The 13967-nt window shown below is 43.3% G+C and overlaps 1 protein-coding gene across 14 annotated transcripts in view; it reads right to left on the bottom strand.

The window, feature by feature from the left end:
• The window catches only part of NACC2 (NACC family member 2), a 79738-nt gene that overhangs the window by 24423 nt on the left and 41348 nt on the right, over positions 1 to 13967 (bottom strand). For 10 of the 14 annotated variants that reach the window (XM_025193818.1, XM_025193839.1, XM_025193789.1 and 7 more), the window contains one exon: positions 1287 to 2213. In XM_025193818.1, coding sequence (XP_025049603.1) covers positions 1287 to 2151 — 865 coding nt within the window. In that variant the 5' untranslated portion in view covers positions 2152 to 2213. Of the gene's footprint in view, positions 1 to 1286; positions 2214 to 3620; positions 3766 to 3804; positions 3881 to 10533; positions 10555 to 13967 lie in introns of those variants that run through there. The other 4 variants (XM_025193849.1, XM_025193843.1, XM_025193834.1 and 1 more) reach the window with 4 other exon arrangements.

The raw sequence follows: 13967 nt of genomic DNA, 5'->3' as shown, positions 1-13967 counted from the left end.
CCTGCTGAAATGCCCCTCGAAAACAATGCTGGAGTCACCCAGGGCTTGCTATCACATTCCCATCATCCTCCCCCCACCCTTCAGAAGTCCAAAAAGGTCCAAATGCCAGTTCCGAGTCTTGACAAAGAACAGAGACAATGAGGTTACCGCTGAGAAAAGTCGTCACTTATGTGTGAAGCAGGTAAGAGAATATACACACACGCGCGCACACGAACTCACAGACGCACATGCACGCACACAGATGCACACGTACGCACCATGACCAAGATATCTTTGTGCTCTCCATGGCTGAAGCAAATAGTTCCTCTTCTAGACATCAACGAGGCAACCTTCTCCTTCAACTACTATATGCACAGGGCAGTATCATCACAGCTGACTTAGCTCAAGTTAGCCTTCAATTTGTCTTCATTATTTTGGAAGGAAAAGTGACTTACACTAGGGACGGCAGGCCAGGAATTGGTAACGATCATAATAAAAATCACAGCAGAGCTCCCTAACCAGTTTGCTCCTTTTAGCCATTGTGCACAAGACAAAACTCGTGCCTGAGGTATAAATGGTGCAGGTTAGGGGAAGGAAGGTTTGCCTCACTTTTTTTGTAACATATCCAAAAGCTGATTTATTCGAGATGTTTGCAGAAAGGGGAGGGGAGGAATAAATTTTGATTTTATTTAATTCATTAATTATTCTTAATGGAGAGGGAAGAGAGGAAAAATGCACAGAGGAAGTGGCTTGCAGCTGGGTGTGAAACATTGCACCTCCAGAATGACTGCTCTAATCCAAACCAGGTTGGGAGTAGCCAACCGTTATCCAATAGATCCTGAATGGCCTGGATGTGAAATTAGTTAACAATCCCAGTCCAGCTGCTAGGGGACAGGTGCCTGTAAACATGCAAGAATTATGGTAATTGCTGGAAGCTTCAACAAAGAGGCTAGGGATTAAACAGACCTGTCACTGAACTACATGTTGTTTCTCAAGTTCTGGGGGGAAGAGACACAAGGGCAGTGGAGCTGGAGACCTGGAAAGGCCCTTGGCTTCTGCTGTACCTGCTCACTGGATGGAGAACTCAGTTCCCTGGGCTGCTGGATCAGCAGTTCTCCCCAGCTTCACATGCACAGCACTTAAACTTATCAGAAACAAGACCTGGAAAACCACCCAAGAGCCATCCAACAGCATGTGCCAACCACCCAAGAGCCATCCAACAGCATCCCTGTGGACCAGAGAACAGGCCCGAGGGGCAACTTCAGAGAAGGGAAAAGCAAAGGGAAGGGAACATTTAGGTTTATTACCAGAATATCCTCCCGAAGATTTGATGTACATCTGCCCATACTGCTCTTCCACCATGGTGTCATACGCCTCGTCATCTTCATCCTCTTCCTCGTTGTGGTAGGAGGTCGGACTGTCTGTAGTGGGAATGCTGCTGGCACCGGGGCTCGTCCGCTCCCCCTGGGAGTACTGCACTTGCTGCACGTTGGGGATGAGAGTCGCTAAATTGGGCATTCCATAGTAGGAGACACGAGATAACTTGAGGGGCCCAGTGTTCGAGATACTCCCTCCTGTACCGTCCCGGGTACCGGCCTCCAAGGATCGCTTGGTGGGGAGGCCTGACACAGCGGAGGGCTGCAGCTCGAGATTTTCGTGTTTCACCCGCGTGAGGAGCGGAATGGGCATGGAGGGGGACATGACATAGGGCGCAGAAGCAGACTGCAATTGGTTACATGGGCTCTGCGGCTCCGAACTGGGGTCTTCTATCATGGTGGTCTGAGAGTCACAGTGGGGAGAGCTCACTTTGAACATTAAATCTGTCCCTTTTTCCACGATGTGTTGGATCTGTAGGAAGCCTGCCGTGTACATCACGACAAGCTGTTCGCTGGCAGCCATGGTGAGCTTCCCAGTGTAACAAAAGGAGAGGATTTGCTGGAAGCAGGCTGGTGGCACGGTACCTGGGAGCTCAAACGCATTTTTGCTGTTCCCGCTAAACAAGTCTCTGAAGTACAGGCTGCTGGCTGCCAGGACTGCACGGTGCGCCTTAAAGGCTTGGCCTTTGACCACTATGGAGACATCACAGTAGAGCCCCAGAAGCCTCTGTTCATTCAGGCAGCCCAAGACAGTGTTCCCGAAGTTGGGAATTTCTATGTGCAACATCTGCGACATGGCTCAGGATTAGCTGGAGCACCTTAGACATTCAATGCAGAAATATCCAAAGTAGGGCACATCTGAAAAAACCAAGAAGGCAGGGAGAAAGGAACAGATTTTTTTTTGAGACAGTTCTCTGGAAAGAACAAGTACAAATGAATCAGCCTAAAACTATTACAGATTCAGTGATGACCCCAAGGGCTGCTGTCTAATACCACTTACAGAATTACTTACGACTTTCTAAATAAGCCTTTAAAAAAAAAAAAAAATGTTTTTGTAAAGGATAAAGAGTATTTCAAAAATCAAATATTTTTGTCAGGTTGTGGTTTATTCAGACAAACATTATTGATCTACTGCTCTTAGATTTACTTTAAACAGGAAAATATGTAGAGTAATAGGGGAAGAGTGAACAGTGAAGCAGCCCTGAAATAGTCAACAGACCTTTGGAAATATCTGGGGGGGAGGAAGGAGGGGAGGACACGACTGCAGAAGCCCAAACTGAGCCATTTAGGAAACAGCATATGATTTTGCCTTAAATAAAAGCAGAATTCTCTCTGTACAGCTACTGCGATGAAAAAACGGTGTTAAAGAATCCAGAGGATGTCTCTACATTTATACGAGGAAAAAAATAAAAGTCTTTAAGAGTCAAACGACTTCTAAATGGAATTATCCATGAAATGGGGGGGGGAAAAGACCTCTCAAAAATGAAGCCAGGTATTTGAACCCAAGCAAAGACAGTCACACTGCAGTGAGTTTAATGCCAGAAAGCGTGCTGGTTTTCTCCTTGAAATGCAGACTAGGACAGGAGGGTCCCAACATGGGTTCTCCCGTGGCGAATGCCCGGTGATCCCTTCCCGGCCATATTAAAAAGGGACACTGTAGATGCCACTGTACAAGTCTCATCTGAGGCAAGACACGCACCCTCTCATGGTAACTACCCCATCTCCGAATGCAGAAACAGCAGAACACCTCTGAACAATCCTGGGTCAAAAACAGCTTAATACTGTCAGGCTATCGGGCTTTAGAGGTTGCATCAAAATTACAGCACAGAGCATGCTATTTTTAGGCTTTCATAACCTTTTTTTGCCACCAGAATAATTTCCCCTTTTCTATAAACAAAAGAAATAAATAAAAGCAGGCTTTAAAACAAAGTGATTAAGAGCACCCACAGAAGCAGCAAGATCCAAATAGTTAATAAGTGCAGAAAACTCCAGAGAAACCAAACCACTGCATATTTAGCAAAACCAAGAACCTTTTGCCAACATCCCCCCCTTTACCCCTCTGAACCCTCCTCCCAAAAAATCAGACTCGATCTCAAATCTCGCTTGCATTCGACAGTTCGGAGCAAAGTGGACTGACCTCGCCCACGAGAGAGATGCAAAAAGAAGTTTATCGGAGAGCATTTAAAAAAAAAAAGAAAGGAAAAGGAAAAAAAAAAAAAAAAGCAAAGAAAAGCAAAGCCCCTCCTTGGAAAAGAAAATAATCACCCACAAAGACGTGCTCTGTTCAAACTGCTGGAAAAAGAATCCGATCGGCCAGGCCACTGTATCTCAGGAAGAAAAGAGAAGGCAACTCCCAGCCAAATTTATCTGCATGGCTTAAAAAAAAAAAAAAATTTTCTTCCGAGCCAGGAACTTCTGTGTCCCCTCGTCTGACACCATGCAAACATACCTTACACAAGGACCGATCCCAAGCACTGCCGCTCATGGACGGCTTGCCAAGTCCCTCTTTAGCACCCCGGCTGCTACACTAAATGCAGCACCGAAGATCGCTCGGGGAGGGGAGGGCGGGGGGGGTGGAAATAGTATCAAAACCTCCGTTTGTATCTGCTGTAGCTCAAGCTTTTACCAAGTCAAATCTCCACGGCAGTGCATAGCATCTAAATGAATAGGCCGGATGCAGATTACCATTCAGGCTGCTCTCTGCAATGAATAGAGCCCTTTGATTAGGGACCTGAAGTAAATGCCAGTTTCAGACTGAAGCTTTAAAAACAGAGAAATATCAGTGCCAGAGGAATGCTCTCAGTGTTGGTACAAGACAGACTTTTGATGAGTCACTGCAATGCAAACAAAGATGGCAGAAATACTGTACTGTATGCTGATGAAATGCTTAGTGGTGCCACGGCAACTGAGACAGGTTTTAAATTTATAGTGCAGTTTTGCATATGAATTACGCTGTAAACTGCCTCCTCTGCCATCTAGTACATCCAGAGTGTCAAAGCATTTAAACTATTCCAAACAGTCTGCAGAGCTGGCGCTGCTGCTGTTTAACTCCTCCAGCGTGAGCAAGAAATTAGTCAAAGGAAGCACATATATTCCAGAGAGAAAAAAAAAACTCAACCCTCCCTCCCCAACACCAATGGAAAAAAAAAAAAAAGGCTTCTCATTCCTCCGCCCTGCTTCAACTCCTCTCTCTCTGCCCCGCAACTGCAGCTGCAGGGTTTAAAACCTGCACAAAAATCTCCCTGAAGGCAAACAGCTAAAAGCAAACAGACCTGGGGATGCCCAATTCTGTACGAAACGCAGAGCGTCCTAAATGTAGACAGAGCAACATTCGTGATGTTATTCCCCCCACCCCGCAACCAAACCCATTCCTTAACACACAAGAAAGCCTTTCGAATACAGGAAAAATGTTTACCCCTTGGGGAAAGCTTCTATCAGGCTGTGGCTGAATCCACTAAAAGCAAATCCATTTGCTTAAGTAATGAAATCCTAGTCACATTGTCTCCCAGATTCCGATTTTAAATTACCCGAACATTTATTGAGTATGTTTACTGCTTTTTCTGGGAAAGGGGGTGGGGTCTTGCTTTTCTTGCTCGTCTCCTGCCCAGATCATTTTTGTTCCAATTAACACTCTCTGGTCTATTTGAATAGTTTGGCTGATATGATGTCAACACAGTTACATTTCACAACTTAAAAGAAAAAAAAAAAAAGACTGGAATCAAGATACCTTCAGTCAAGAATGACATCACTGAACGCCAGTGTGGATGTCCCTGCTCGATCGCTTCCTACCTTCTGCTGCACGTGCACCCCTCGGATTTTACTGCTCCAGAAATGTATATTTGCTGCATTAAGTTCAGCTCTGCAGAAGTAGAGGGAACTGCTGCCACTTTGGAGACTATAGGGCTGGAAGTGTGCCTGGCTTTCCTTTTCTTTTCCAGCAAAAGACACTAACACATTTACTTTACATCTCACAGGACCAGCAACCTTATAACAGCACTTGGCAGTCCTGTAATCCTTTCAGCCGAAGATCTCAGAGTGTGTTGCAAATGTTTAACAATTTATTTCCAACACAATTTGCACTGGGCAGATTTCTCCTATTTTGCTGATGAGGTAACTATGGCATAAAGATGTCCAAGATCACAGTACGATGTGCTGTTGGGACTAGATGCCACAACTTATGAAACTCCTGGACTCAACTTGGTATTACCACTCTTCCTTGAAAGGTTGGTCCATTCTTTTACAGTTAAATAAATCCTATCTGGATTTATGTCTGGAGAAACTAGATTCCCCCACTCCAGCTGTCTTCCCTAAGACCATGAAGAGTAACACACTGTGCTGTGGAAATGCTTGGGATTAAGTTCTCGTAAAAGCTCCACTATTAACCGGCAACCTGAACCCAAGGAAGCAAAATTGCTAGCCTTGACGTTTCTGCTCGAACCTCAGTTCTTGCTAGAAGAAACCTCAGCAATATCAGCTCATGAAATGGGTCTCAGTGGATCATATCAAAAGCAGGGATCTCTAGCAAATGAAAGCAAACCCCCCAAACTTACCACACAACCTCCTAAGAAAGAAACTGCTGCTTGATGGAAAGCCAGCCTTGGGTCAAGAAGGGTTTTTCTCTCTTTTCTTTTAGGAATAGTTCCCTCAGATGTACGAGAGGCAGCAGATGGTACTTTTTATTGCACGCTTATCACAATCCTCCTGCTTCTGAAAATTAGACCATGTAATGTGGATGGAAAGAACTAAGGGCTCTTGGTCTTCTCCAAGGCCTCCATCAAGAGGAACGTCCCAGCAGTGCAGCAGACGAGCGCTGCCTGCTTTTTATACCACAAACGCCTGCTCTCGATTGGGACACCAGACAAACAGATGCTTCTACACAGAAAACTTAAGGAACTCAAAAACGCAGGACTGTTTTATGAGAACTTGGAGCAGTCTCCTTCAAAACGAATGGAGTACAAGTCCGACTGGAGTACTGTATTTAAAAACTCACATTTCCAAGTAACTTTTCTTCAACTACCATGCTATTCACCCACCTGCATCTTTTCTATCTACTACAACATCGGATTGAACTAGTTTCTTTTATTGCTACAAAATAAACTAAGTTAATATCAACATTTTACATGAAAGTCCAGAAGAGTATCTTCTACAGCAAACAGGCTTAAAAGTTTCAACCTGCCTTTAAATCAAAAGATTTGCCACCTCCGATAAACGTTGCATTGAAATGAAAAATGTGTTGATGCACTTTCCCTATCAACGAAGAAATAAAGCCAGGAAGAGCGCACGTGATTATTTCATGCAATGAAAGTCATGCCGGTCCAAGATCTATTCAAGTCCTCGACCAGAATCAAAAGAGCACAGCTACACCAAGAGATTATTGGCAGATTTGACCTCAAATCTCCCATGAAAACAGCTGGAAACTAAAGCCTTATCCTGTTGGAAAGCTTAGAAAACAACTGAGAAGCTTGGACTTCCAGTGGTATGCTTCATATGGTATTCATGTCTTGCTAGGATGATTCCTAAGGGATCCCACATTAAAAATCGCATCATCCTGATTACCGGCTTGCTTTCTCTCCAAGTCTCACGCTACGTTAGCAGCTACTACTCTCACAAACCACTGGTTAGGGATCAGGCTTTCAGTTGGTAATAAAGCGATTGTTTTGGCCTTTTGATTTTTCGGGAGATACAAAGTGCTGAAATAACATTCAAATGAGTTGCAGCAGAGAGCAAGATGGTAATCAGGATACAATTTGAGGTCCGAATGGTTCATGACCTGCCAAGACTAGAAGCATTTTAGCAAAACCTAAGCTGTCAGCACCAAAACCATCTTGCAAGTGCTAGTTCTGGCCCAATTCTTGCCAAAATAGTTTTTGCTCCCTATTTTCCCTTCTACTTTTTAATCCAATTGGTTGGCTGACAAATACAACAGAGCAATCATGGAAGAGTGGAACAGGGGAAGGAAGGGGAGGAGAGGGAACCTCTACGCTACCTGACCTTTTGCAAGTTTAAGTAAGCAGTGTGACTTCCCGATAAGCATGATATGTCCTCACAGCTGAGATGTTTAAATCTAATGTTTCCCCCAGTAAAGCTATTCTATAAACACTTTGCAAACAGAAGACCGTGGGGTACTTTAAATGGCCTACAATTTGGAGGTTTGGGTTACAGCCTATTAGCCTTGCAAGCGCTCTGTGCCGACTACAGAAATGGCTTTCAATGTAAATTAGGATTCACAATACTACACCCGACTAAGCTACCTCTCCATGAGAAGTCCTATAGATTGTGAAGGGCCCATATTATTTCACCTTCAGACTGCCATAAGAAAAAGCCTCTTAGGCTAAACTTTCTTTTAAAGGGTCAGATCAAGACAACCCCTCCCTGCCACATTTTTGCTTAAATGGGAGAAGTTCAATTAAACCAGAATTTTTAATAATACTAAAGAATGAAGATGGGCCACAAGTCACCTGAAGAGGTTAATTTATTTTCTCATTTTTAATAATACTAAAGAATGAAGATGGGCCACAAGTCACCTGAAGAGGTTAATTTATTTTCTCACTGGAAGCCTCTTGGAGGGGACTTCTGAGGATCTACCAAGACAAATTCTACATTAAAATATATTTTCACAAGAGGAAGGCCATATCCCTAGTCTCAACATGCTCATAAAAGGGTTAGACATTATTTGACCTAATGGCAACCTTCACAGTTTTTGCAAGCATCTCAGACATGCCCCACTGGAGTTACTACTGTTTCAACACCATAGATTTTCTCCTTCTAAAAGGTAGGGTTTTTATTTTTTTGAATGCCCAAGTGATCTGGACTAAAAAAACCCCAAAAAACCCCCAACCAAAAAAATTATTCACCTAGAACAAGATGCTGCCATCACAGCTCCCTTAGGAGTAATCAGAAGTAATTAGATAATTTATTTAAATTGTCTTTTCCTTAGACAACCTACAAAAAAGCTCGGCGACCTAACGAAAACACCGGCGTGTTTATTTTAAAATAAAGGCCCATGTCATAAGTGCCTTTCTTCAAAAGCAAGGTGTGCTAAAAAAGCAGCTGGACTTGTGAAAAAGAAAAGATTTAGTGATCCTCAGAGGGCTATAAACAAAGCTCCGCAGAAAGGGCTTTCACCACTATCCCTAAGCAAAACTCTCATCAAAAGCAAATAGCTGAGAAGTTCTGCCCTTGAAGGCCCCACTGGGTCAAAAGAAACTTCCCTTTCTTCTGTAAAAGAGGAGAAAGAAAGAAAATCACACCCTTGGATTTAAGGCTGCTAGGGGATTTCTAACATGGAAGCTGCACATCAGAAAGGAACAATAGAAGCAGCTTCTAAAGGGAGGAGAAGAAAAAAAAAAAAAAGCAGAATTCCTTCTGAAAACAGCCGTACAGGACTGCTCAGAGCTGGGCACCAAAATCTCTTCTGGATCATCCCTCAAGACAATTAAGGGCATCGGGAGTGTTCACATGCTCCTAAATTCCCCAGGTAAATCCACAGGGAAATGGAGAGGTAGTTAAGGAGAAGAGCCGAACACAGCCCATCTCCCAGGCCGGCTGTCCTGAGGACGTCCAGCTTTGCTAAGGAGAACTGGAACAGCTAGCTCGCTGTGGGACTTGCTGGCTAAGCAATACTGTCCCAGCACCTGACCAGTATAAAACTCCGGCGGAAAAGATATATACTTACAATTTTGATCTGTGGAACTGCCAATGCCAAAGTATCTCCGCCATGAATGCCATGTGGCTTGCACAGGCGTGCATGCATGTGTGTGTGTGTGTGTGTGTGTGTGTGTGTGTGTGTGTGTGTGTATCAGAGCAAAAAAAGAAGGTAAAAGATAAAACTTTCCACCATTACTAAATAATAAAGAGCATTACGTACTAAAAATGCCCCCCCCCATTAGAACTGTCAATGCGTCAGAAGTCACTAGGGGTACATGTGGCTTAAGTCCCACGTGTGAACAGTACAGATGCCTTACTGGCATTTACTTCATTTAATGCCAGCCCTACCGGGAGAAGGAAACCCAAGCTAAGTTTGGTAATCAAAGTAACACTCGTATTGACATTCATTTTTGTTCTGCAGCCTTTCTTTCTCTAGCTCCAAGGTGTGTATTTCCAAAACTCTGCGAGTTGAAAGCGGTAGCCAATGCTAAGAAACCGTATTTTTAGTGCAGCAGCCGGTGGCAATTGGAGAGCAGGATTCATTCTGGTTTGGTAAAATAGGAGAACCTAAAATTTGCAAAAATGAGTACGCTGCATACAACAGAGAGCGCAGTGCAGCTAGGGAACACTTCTGCTTGGTTTATGATTTTTAAAAGTTAGCACAGAAAGGAGCCATTAGATATTCACATACCCAGTCTCGGAGGAAATGAGGGGGGGGAAAGATGATCATGTTAATGAAATTAATGCTGGTAATCCAGCCTAAGAAAGTGGGCACAAATCCTGCACTGAAGAAGCCCAATATAACCGTCTCAGGGAGCTCTCTTTCTGGAATGACAAAGCCCTCCACAGCAGCAGTCTCCGACACCCATGCATTAGATTTACAAGGGAGCTGTCATACTGCAAGGTGAGTCACTCGCAGAGCCTCAATGAAACACTAGTGCTCGAGGTCATAAACTCCAACTGGATTCTGTCTCAAAAAGTAGTCATTCAATCACAGCAGAGCATGTTATTTCCATTATTTTTAATTGATTTCTCCCCCTTATTCACCACAGATTTTTAAGAGCCTATCAAAGCAAGGACAAGCAAATCTGCAAAACACACCGTTTCATTTTTGCAGGTTGTTACAAGAGAGAGATGGAGGGAGAGGCACGGATATAAACATTAAATACAAGTATTTTGCAAAATTTAAATTTGTTGCCATCTAATAAAAGCTCTAAGACCCAAGCTAACTCCCATCCCTAAGAATTACCGGACAGAACGCTGTATACCATACCATGCTTCTTTTCCTTTTTTTCCCCCCTTTTTGCAAAAAATGTGCATTGCCTGCATTCCATTACAGACATTAATTCATATCCATAACACATCAAAAAGACAAGTGTCACGCTGAATTTTATTATCCTCGCTCCTCCTATACAACAGCATTTGCTAGCAGTATATAACATGCATGACTCAGTTCTACCATCATGGCACTAACACAACAGAAAGCCTTAAAATAAGTATACGTCTTAAAAGGTCAATTAAAAGAGCTTACAAAACATCAGACGGTGCTTCTTGCTAGAGCTCATTACCTAGTATGGTGGAGCTGCCTGTGTGTTTTTTTTCTTGTGCAAGTTAGTCTGTGAGTCAGCATTAACACACATGAGAACATCAGGAATACTGCCTAGTTCTGATGCAATGGAGGTTGTAAAAAAAAAAAAAAAGCACTCTCCGTTTGGACAGGAGCCTGTAATTCAATTGCCTTTACTTTTCAATTACTGCATAGTCTACCGTTACCAAACTGCATAAAAGAAGGGAACTTTGCTTACAGCTTGGTCTCAAATTAATGACTTCTTACTTTTGGCTACAGTTTATTCTCTCTGTTTAAAAAAAAAAAAAAAAAAAAGCAGCTAGGCATAATATAATTAACCCTTCAAGGGCAGCAATCTCTTTGAGGCTATTAAGACCGTCTCTTTTTGTACCGTTTCCAGTGGCAGAGGATGACGCTGCCAAAAAAAAGTTTTGGCCAGTGAAAGCATTTGTACATTAAACTTTTAATGCTCTATAAAGTCATGCTGCAATTGCAACTGAGCTTGATTGTTAATGGAAACATAAGCTCGCCTTTAAAGGGTCACGTAAGGAAAAGGTACGTTCTGCAGGAATATTAACTCTGCGTTTCCAGCGTCCGGAGCCATTCGCACGAGAGCTGCTCCTCCAGCCGCCATGGCCAGAAAGGCATCTGAGCACAGTGCAAACCGGGTGCAACCCATGCCGAATAGTTGGCAAGCACCTGAGCACCTGAGGAACGTCAGCGCTTTCCACCCACAAGATATTATAAAGGCCTTTTTATGACACACCTTGAGTATAAAATTACAGCAACTTGGCGAATCACCATATGAAGCTTATTATAACAGCGCTAATTACAACACCTTTTTATACACATCCAAATGTTTGCCTCCAAGGATGGTATTTTTAACCGAGTGTGGGATGAAATATTGGCATTACAGTACAGACATTTGGCTCATGTGAATCACTTTCTACTGATTTGGGGGGATGGGGATACAACTGAAAAACCTCCCCGGCTGCAGGCTGCATGTAGAGCTTGTATTCTGTCAGACCATCACAAAATACTTTTTAAGTTTCTTTTAAAAGCCTGTCTACATCCTAATGATGGCTGAACATGTGCGGAGAGGTTAGGTCACTTGCCAATCACATGAATAACACAACACGGGAGCCCTGAACTCTTAGTCCTCTAATAACAGATGACATTGCTTGGGGTAAGTGGTACACATGAGCTCACGTATGCGTACAAGAGAGGGACATTAAGTTTCCCGTCCCTCTTTATTGGGGCAGGGCACTGGAAGGATCTCAACAGAGGTCCTTGTATAGTATCTGTGTTAAAGGACCAAGGCAAAAAAGGCAAGGGCTAAAGAAGGGAAGTCACCTGTACGTTTTGAATCCTGACTTTCCTCTCCCTCATACAAAACTCTGTGCTTTGCATGTGGTCTTGACCTTCCTGATGTACATGCTCCTCACCAACAGATCATGGCAGTTCCACCAGCGTTTCAGCGCAGAAACTTTCAAGCCATTCAAAGCACCGCATATAGGGTATTCTTGATGGGCACCTTACGTTTTTCAGACTCTCACAACTACCTCCAACAAACTTTTAGGGCTCTGAGTGGCATGCCACACACGCCACAGCAAAAGCGCTGTCGCTAAGAAAGGGACACCAAACAACATAAAAGGGGAAGGAGAAAGCCCAAGGTCGAGGTCCACAGGTGCACTTAAAAATAAGGGATATTTTTATACTGAGATCTGATCTACCTTTTTGTACCAAGTGGTAGAAAAAACCTTGGGAAGTGGAGGAGTGGTGAAATCACTGGTTTTTTGATTTCATGCTGTAGGTGGAGAGGCTGCATACAGCGATCTGACCTTATATGGAAAAAAAACCATGTGTACTTTTACAGATTATTGAGCACAAAAGTATGAATCCAGTAAAATCATAATACCAGTTTCAATGTTACATATTTCAATTACATTTTTGTAGGGGAAAAAAAAAAAATCAGGTTGATGTTAATTAAATCTCAACAAGCATCCACACCTCCCACAAGACTAGGTTCAATTCCACCCAAGCACAAGGGTCAATCTGAAACCAGCACAATCCTCAAGTTTTCCTTAACCGTAGGACACTCAGCTACACATGATCAGAGTTTTGGGGGAGGAAAAAAAACGAACTGCACCCGGGCCAAGTCCTCATGTGCCAAACATCTCAGCTGCTACAGAACCACTTGACAATGTTTCAAAAGAATTTAAGCACTGTTTTGAATACTGCTGACAATCTTCCTCATCCAAATTTGTAATTTAAATACCTTAAACTTGAAAAGCGCTCTTCCCTGGGGCATATTTAACTCCCCCTGGCCCCATTCTGCATGAAAAGTCAGGTTTTCCACAGCGTCTTCGTATTTTCTAGCTCATCCTTGAAGACTGAATCCTACAAGCTGCTGGGTGGGGTTGGACTCTCATCTGTATTAGACCCCCCGACTGCTACGGTGCATGCTGCCGCACAGAAGCGTGCCCACACGCGGGAGCTTGCAGGATCAGGGCCAAAGCGTTGGAACTGTAACCATTCCAAAATACGTTCTCCAAAGCACGTTTTCACCTATAAAACACTAGATACCTGAGGATCTCCAAGCACTTTAATATTAGTGAGCCCTCTCCTTGCGACTCCTTTAGGACAGCCCTTTTAATCAAAGGACCAGAAGGGACCTGCAAGATCACCAAATCCAGGATGGATGGATGGATGGATGGATAAAGAAGTTAACTGAGTGGTCCAAGTACACACAAAAATGTGTCCTGGGCTTCCTCTTTTATGCTAAACAGTTGATAACATTCTCTGAAATGACTATGATGTGCCTGTAAGCCAAATACTATGTCGATGAGTCCAACTGGAGAGAAAGAGCAAATGAAACGTCTCTGGGCTGTGTGCATGAAGCAGTTCCGTTTTGCCTGAAACATGTTTAAGATTCCCTTCCAGTACTGCAAAGCACCTTGAAAGGTCGACAAGCACTTTCATATTCTCAGATCCTTCTACAACACTGCAGCAGATGAAACGGATTGACCTATACAAGAACTGAAACAGTCTCTGTGAAATAATCCATCAACACTCTTTTCTAGCTGCAGCAGTGTTTGTCATGGGCATATATGAAAATAGCACCTACCTATTGCAGCTGATCCAGGGCTCGATATGTTTTAAATAATGGCCATGTTCTCATGGGATGTAACCAAACACGGAATAAATAGCTGCAAAGCAGGGAAGACAGCACACAACATAAAATACGCCCATATTAAAGTGCGTGCAGAGCCTGTGCCCATTACTGAACTCATTAAAAACAGTGATACTTTGTAACATGCTCTAATCTTTAATATTCATAGCTTAGCTCATTTGCATACCATGCCATAAATAGTTGAAGCAGAGGTAAAACACAAAGC

Source organism: Alligator sinensis, unplaced genomic scaffold (genome assembly GCF_000455745.1).
Source record: "Alligator sinensis unplaced genomic scaffold, ASM45574v1 scaffold611_2, whole genome shotgun sequence".
NCBI classification, from domain to species: Eukaryota; Metazoa; Chordata; order Crocodylia; family Alligatoridae; genus Alligator; species Alligator sinensis.
This window is presented reverse-complemented; position numbering and strand designations above follow the sequence as displayed.